This window comes from Peromyscus californicus, unplaced genomic scaffold (genome assembly GCF_007827085.1).
Source record: "Peromyscus californicus insignis strain IS unplaced genomic scaffold, ASM782708v3 Scaffold_6__1_contigs__length_162567912, whole genome shotgun sequence".
NCBI classification, from domain to species: Eukaryota; Metazoa; Chordata; class Mammalia; order Rodentia; family Cricetidae; genus Peromyscus; species Peromyscus californicus.
This window is the reverse complement of record NW_026294584.1, coordinates 54,120,907-54,128,475: the sequence shown is the minus strand read 5'-3', so window position 1 is coordinate 54,128,475 and position 7,569 is coordinate 54,120,907. Positions and strand designations below refer to the sequence as shown.

At 40.4% G+C, this 7,569-nt stretch overlaps 1 protein-coding gene across 1 annotated transcript; it reads left to right on the top strand.

The window, feature by feature from the left end:
* Positions 1-5,024, top strand: LOC128099101 (cationic trypsin-3). The gene is made up of 5 exons (XM_052720787.1): positions 1-40; positions 2,323-2,485; positions 3,574-3,827; positions 4,208-4,344; positions 4,875-5,024. The coding sequence occupies exons 1-5, from the start codon at positions 1-3 to the stop codon at positions 5,022-5,024; spliced, it is 744 nt and encodes a 247-aa protein (XP_052576747.1).
* Positions 5,025-7,569: the final 2,545 nt, after the last annotated feature.

Below are 7,569 nucleotides of genomic sequence, written 5' to 3'. Positions count from 1 at the left end.
ATGAAGACCTTAATCTTCCTTGCATTGCTTGGAGCTGCTGGTGAGTACCTTTAATGAACAAATCATTAAGAATTAATCATACAACTAAACTAGTACTTTGTGCCCTGGAATGTAGGGTTTGTATATAGGAGGTGTAAAATGTTGGAACAACATTATATAGTGGTATATTTATGGATAGTTAAAGATTGCTTGCATTGAAATATCATCTTTCAGCATAGATAGCGTAAGTAAGCAGACTGTCTTAAACTTCTAGGTAGAGTCTATGAATTAGGAGGTAAAGAGTAAGGATGCTCCATAACAAAGAAAGTATTGGTATTGACCTCTCTGGAATACTGACTTTAATAACAGTAATCTGGGGCTGGAGAGATGGCTCACTGTGTAGGAGCATGTACTGCTCTTCCAGAGAACCTGACTTTAATTTTCGTTGTCCACGTCAGGTAGCTCACAACCATCCTTAACACCATCTCCAGGAAGGGGAGGGGAGACTTCTGGCTACCTCGAGCACTTGCACTCACGTGCACACCCCGCCCCCATAATTAAAAATAAAATCTTTTAAAAAAATAACAGTAATCTTTATTCCTTGAAAATGGTATAAATTTCAAACCTGAGTTTCCTGAACACTGAAAAGCTGATTATTTGATCTAGGGATCAAGACAGGAAAGAATATTTTATTTCTCATGGAAAGAAACATGTGAGCTATAGTGCTCTCATGTTTACTAATAAATTCTCCCTAATGTGAATCCATATGTCATTCAAATGATTAAACATAGGGACATGAACACTTCTATGTTAGTGTTAGCAATTTATTAATTTTCCACAGGGCAAGGATGGTATTTTGGACTGAACAAAAGGCTTAGTACATACCAGGAAAATATTCACCTGCTACAACATATATATGACCCTCCATTTTATTTTCAGCTTTCATAAAGAATCTTGCTAAATTATCCAGGCTACCTTTGAGCATATTCTGTATCCTAGGCAGGCCTTAAGCTTGCCATTGTTTGCCTCAGCCTCCAAGGCTGTGGGAATTACAGCCGTGGGCCAAAATGCAAGGATTTCACTAAAATTTTAGTGTTGAAATGTAATACTAGAGTTTCCAAAACTCAGTGGTATCAATTAGATGTGTCTGCTTATACTCCTGGAAATATCTTAGCTAATAAAATTACTCATCTCATAAAAATAATGGAAGACTCTGGAACTGTAAGCAATCTTGGTAGCAGTGGGTCCTACTATACAATACAGAAGCATAGGTTGTTGGTAGGGGAGGGAATCCTGTAATGTTTGGTGAAATTGTTTATAAAAATTTAGGTGACAATCAATACAAGAGATAAGGAGGATAGAAACATTAAATAAGCTTTTGTTCTAAGCTTATTCTAAGAATACTCTCAGATTGCTCCTTAAGTTTTCCTTGTTTCTTTATGGAGACAGGCATGCCATGCCAACAACTCACCATCAAGCAAAGCTATCCATTTGCACGACTTCCCAGCAGGGTTCTGCTTTAAAGTGTTCCTCAAATAGAACCATCATTTCTTGATTATATGAGATAGCCAAATGAAAAAATTGTTTTTTTTATTATTAACATTCTTCCCTTTATTTTACATACTGACCACAGTTTCCCTTCCCTCCTCTCCTCCCATTCCCAACCCCCTGACTTCCCCATCTACCCACTCCTCCTCTGTCTCCATTCAGAAATGGGCAGGCTTCCCATGGGCTTGAATGTAGCATGGGACATCAAGTTCAGGTAGGACTGAGCTCCTCTCCCTGTATCAAGGCTGGCAAGGTAATCCAGCATGAAGAACAGGTTCCCAAAAGCCAGCTAAGCAGCAGGGACAGGTCCTGATCACTGCTAGGAATCTTACAAACAGACCGAGCTACATAACTGTCATACATGCAGAGGGTCTAGGTCAGTCCCATGCAGGCTCCCTAACTGTTGGTCCAGAGTCCATGTGCTCCCACGAGCTCGGGTCAGCCGTCTCTGTGAGTTCCTCCGTCATGACCTTGAACCCCTGGCTCATAAGTCCCTCCTCCCTTTCTTCAGGAGGACTCCCAGAACATGGTCCAGTGCTTGGCTGTGGATCTCTGCATCTCCTTCTGTCAGTTACTGGATAAAGGCTCTCTGATGACAGTTAGGGTATTCACCAATCTGATTACAGTAGATGGCCAGTTCAGGTACCCTTTCCACTATTGCTAGGGGTCTTAGCTGGGGTCATCCTTGTGGATTCCCGGGACCAGAAAATTTCCCTGGCACCAGAAAACAAAACAATTGTAAAGCAGATACTTTATGGTGGATATATTTACAAGAACATCCAACTCTCTTCTCAGTTGCTTTCCCCCTGAATGACGATGATGACAAAATTGTTGGCGGTTACACCTGTCAGAAGAATTCTCTCCCCTACCAGGTGTCCCTGAATGTTGGCTACCACTCATGTGGTGGTTCTCTCATCAGTTCCCAGTGGGTTGTTTCAGCAGCTCACTGCTACAAATCGTAAGTGACCAATATTCACATTTCCATGCTCTAAAGTCATGTTTGCCTTTAGTTTTGTCAGAGTATAATTAAGCAACATGCACAGTTATACAGCATAGTTAAAACATGCTGATACTGGACTGTAGACGTGGCTCAGTGGTTAGAAACATGTGCTGCTCTTCCAGAGGCCTATGTTCAGTTCTCAGCACCCACATCTGATGGTTCACAGCCACATGTAACTCCAGTGTCAGGGGATCTTATGCCTTCTTCTGAACTCTGTGGGCACCTGTAATCACACATACACATATCCACACAGAGATATACACATATATGCACAATTAAAAATAAAAGTATTTTTTTAAAGATTAAATACTAAAAGCTTGATTCTATCTCAATAATTTTATGGTCTGTTGAGAAACATTTATGTGGAGTTTTGCTCCAGAACTCACTGCTATCTTCCTAGGTAATGATACTCGAGACCAGAAGGGGAACAGTAGCTAATAAAGTATGTCTTCAGATTATGAATCACTACATAGCTCTAACCAAGGGAAAAGGGCATGCAGAGATAAATCCCACTGTATTTTAAGCACACTGTTAAAAGCAAGCATCCATAATTCTGTTCCTGTAACACTGCACTCCTTTTGAGTCAGGCTTGGTGGCCCACACCTTTAATCCCAACACTCCTTCTCTGGGTCCTGTTTCATCACACTATGTATTTGTATTTATCTCAATATCTCAAATCCTTGTATGTCTTGTATATCTGAAATCCTTGAGAATTACAACCAGAAGGAAAAATGGCAAATGCCAATCAATTTCTCCCAATTAACTCTTCATCTCCAACTATTTAGTAGGGGTGTTTCTTCCCATCTTATATTTTGTATTTTAATGTATAATGAACTGTGAGTCTGTGTTAACTAGCAGGGACACTTTTGCAAGAAATTCTCTGAACTGTAAGCAAGGTAGTGCACAATGCTACCCAGGGTATAAAGTCACCTGTGTGAATAAATGCTCAAACATGCTGCTATTTGTGTTTATTCTCATGATTGACAACTGGGAAGGGGAAAAAATTGAAGAAGGATACTTTTAAAAATGCTGATCTTTACATCCAGCCAAATTCAGGTGCGCCTGGGAGAACACAACATTGATGTCCTTGAGGGTAATGAGCAATTCATTAATGCGGCTAAAATCATCCGCCACCCCAAATATAACAAAAACACCTATGATAATGACATCATGTTGATTAAGCTGAATTCACCTGCCACCCTCAACTCTCGAGTGTCCACTGTCTCTCTGCCAAGTTCCTGTCCATCATCTGGTACTAAGTGTCTTGTGTCCGGCTGGGGCAACACCCTGAGCAGTGGCAGTAAGTATCACTGGGACTTGATTCCAAAGTGTGAGAAGACTAGACATGAAAGGCATGCTGGGAGCAAAGTGGTCCAAATTCTCACTCAAGGGAAGGTTCTCTGAGGATAGATTTAGATACAGGCAGTCTTAAAATGCACAATTAGGGTGAAGAAAATACTTGTGCTGAGACCATACAGTAGACACCACAAAAATGAACTATTAGAAAAACTTGAAGTGGTCAACTGAAATGGGGGATGTAAGTAGACATCTCCAAAAATGTTCTCCATAAGTTATGGGGAATTAAAAGACAGAGGAAGGGTTAAGAAAAAGGAAGAAGGTTGGAAACGATGCTTCCAAGATCACTGGATAATCTTCCATTTTCATTCTTGTGATTGACAGCCAACTACCCATCTCTTCTTCAGTGTCTTGAGGCCCCTATCCTCTCTGACAGTTCTTGCAAAAGTGCCTACCCAAGCCAGATCACCAGCAACATGTTCTGCCTGGGCTTCCTGGAGGGTGGAAAGGACTCCTGCCAGGTGAGTTGATTTGTGGTTATTCTCCTTCTTACTCATTCTCTCTCTTCATTTACTTCTGCTTTTCTGGAAAAAGGGAGAAGAACCTTAACAGCATCTCAGAGACTGCTGATGAGGGAAAGGAGTAGATTTGGAATAAATTATAAACTCTGTCTATGATATTGATGATTAGAACTAAATGTAAAAATGATATACAGAAATTACTACAAGCATTCCATCTGACCATGTACCTCAAAAGCTTTATTGTAGACTTTACCTTTGAAAAAGAACAGAGCTTTTGAAATAGCATTCAGTCTCCCCAGTTCTCACATTGTCATGGATTGATAAGTTGACAAGGAAAGAGGTGGGTCTATAAGAAAGGAAGCTATAGAATACTGGCATTCTAAGAAGACTGAAGCTTGAGTTTCTGGGTGCAGAGAAGTTATTTTATGGAGAATCTACGAAAATGGCCCAAGATAATGGAGTAAAAGCTTGAAGCCCATCCTCTCATTTAGACATACATGAGAGTGCTTATTATATTTTCTGTTATTCAGGGTGACTCCGGCGGCCCTGTGGTCTGCAATGGAAAGCTCCAGGGTGTTGTTTCCTGGGGTTATGGCTGTGCATTGAAAGGAAAACCTGGTGTCTACACCAAGGTCTGCAACTATGTGAGCTGGATTCAGCAGACTATTGCTGCCAACTAAACACCTTTATCTCTTCATAAACCATCTCTTTGTAGTCAAATTCACCATCCTTCTATGCCCCCATCTCAATAAAAACATTTTCTTCTTACCACATCTGTCTATGTATGGTTATTGCATGATAATGATGAACTTTCTTTTAAAATTTACTGCTAAATGTGAAAAAGCACAGAGAGTTGGATTATTTTATAAAGACAATTGGGAAGGTTATATAGTATCTTATTCAAATATCATTTGGTAGTTTATTTATATATTTGATAGATTTTATTTGAATATTTGGCTATGATATATTTTTTCTTATGACCCAAAGTGGTAGATCTAATGTTAATTATTTATAATAGATTATGCTAAAAGATGCAGAGATAAAAGCAATGGCTAAAATCATAGGAATGGTTAATATCTGAATATTTCTTCCTTGCTACTCTTCAGTTGATCCAAAACTCTATATACTTCACTTTTGCACGGATTCACCCACCTGTAGCGTGGTCTACCAAATATCTTGTTTTTAACCAGGCTAGTACTTCTACAGCAAATGCAGTGTTCAGAGATCCTTCTCAGCCACATCTCAAACTTCAACTTAAATGCTGCACTAGAAACCTGCCCCCAATTAAATGAAATCATTTCAGATAAAATAGACATATTAACCTGAGGTCATAAATCTCAGAGATCTTGCTATTGTTCTTCAGCCCTGCCAAACAGGGGACCACACTCTTAGTTTCTCATCATCTCTCCCCAACAAACACCAATGCACAGATATCTGATAGAAGTGTGTGAAGGAGAAGCCCTTACTACAATAATTTCTGTGATTATCTGTTATGTGTTGGTTAAGCGGTGGTGCTCATGGCTGGCTGCCGGCAGAGGAGAGTGCTGATCACAAGAATCACGAGCCATAGTTACTTTTTTAGAGCTTTATTGGGAGAGAGAGGGAGAGGGGGAGAAGAGAGAGAGAGAGAGAGAGAGAGAGAGAGAGAGAGAGAGAGAGAGAGGGAGAGAGAGAGAGAGAGAGAGGACAGATGAAAGGAGAGAAAGCTGAAAGAGAAAGGGATGCACAGAGGGCCCATCCACTTTTTAGGCTGGGACGCTGTTGCAGGCTGGTGACATAATTAAGGACAGAATCCTTACAGTATGGCCATGAGGAAAAAAAAGGCATAGCAGCCTTGGATACACGGTGTAACACGAATTGCTAAAGGATCTTATTAATAGAAAACCCAGAGCCAGACATTGGGGTGAAAGCTGAAAGGTGAGAGAAGCAGAGCAAGCCACCCACAAGTTCTTACCTCTACGAAATCCTCAGTCTAAAGTAAAAGACTTCCTGTTTACCTATGCCTTATATACCTTTCTGTGCCCTGCCATCTTACTTACGTCCTAGTGCTGGGATTAAAGGCATGTGCCATCACACCTGGCTCTGTTCCCAGTGTAGCCTTGAACTCAGAGATCCGGATTGATCTCTGCCTCCTGAATGCTAGGATTATAGGTGTGTGCTACCACTGCCTGACCTCTATGTTTAATATAGTGACTGGCTTTGACCTCTGATCCCTAGGCAAGCTTTATTGGGGGTACACAATATATTACCACAACACAGAACAATCTTGAACAGGAAATCTGTAACAAAAATTTCAGAAACAGAATAGATTCTACAGCACACACTTCTATCTCATAGTCCAAGAGACACTAAGACCGGGGCACTAGCAGTTCTGGGGAGACATGGTTTCCTGGTTTTCTAATGTACTCTCATACTGTGCATCATCGTCTTCTTTGTGGCCCTGGGAGCTGTCTCTGATGTCCTCTTTCTTGGTAAATAAGCTGACCATCAGCCTAGAAGCACAAGCTCTCAAGTTCATCTAAACCAGATTACCTCTCAAGGCTCCACATTTTTAGTGTCATCGAGCCTAGGGTTAATACTTCGATATAGAAATCTCAAGGAAACATAACTATATTGTCCATATGAAATATATCAGGAAAAGAGAGAAAAAGCTCCTTGGAGTCATCAGTCAATTTTCAATGTTTATATCTCTTAATTAATGGTATTTGAAGAGAGATGCTTTAAGTTCTTAATAGTGCATTTCACTACACCTTGGGTGAAGCCAAAGGTCCTTAGCCTTGCATGAAAGACTTAACTATTTCATCACAACAAACCTTTTCAGTCTTGTTCGTGAAGTTCTCCCTGTAAAACTTGGTTTTATTTTTTTAAATTATCATGCAAAGTATCAAGCTTCCTTATGGCATCTCCCTACCTCTTCACCCCACCCTTCCCACTTGTACCCTTCTCCCCTCCATCTCTCCTGTGTCACACCCAGCTTTAAGGGTGCTGTCTGCTCTACTTTTCATTATATTTACTGATTCCTTCATTTCCAGAATTCCTGTTTGTTTCTGTCTTTCAGTGTTCCAAGATCCTTGCTAAACTTTTCCATCGTGGTTTTAAATTTTCCCTCCCAGGCTCTTATTTTCATCCACTTTGGTAACTTTCTTGTCTAGGTTTTGAACTGTGTGTAATTCCTTGTGTAGGTACTCAAGTAAATTCCTTATCTTCTGAAAGCTTCTTCTGGCA

Coding starts and splice junctions, on each gene's coding strand:
- LOC128099101 (XM_052720787.1), top strand. CDS start 1: ATGAAGACCTTAATCTTCCTTGCATTGCTTGGAGCTGCTG. Junction 41..2,322: donor TGCATTGCTTGGAGCTGCTG/GTGAGTACCTTT, acceptor CTCTCTTCTCAG/TTGCTTTCCCCCTGAATGAC. Junction 2,486..3,573: donor GCAGCTCACTGCTACAAATC/GTAAGTGACCAA, acceptor CTTTACATCCAG/CCAAATTCAGGTGCGCCTGG.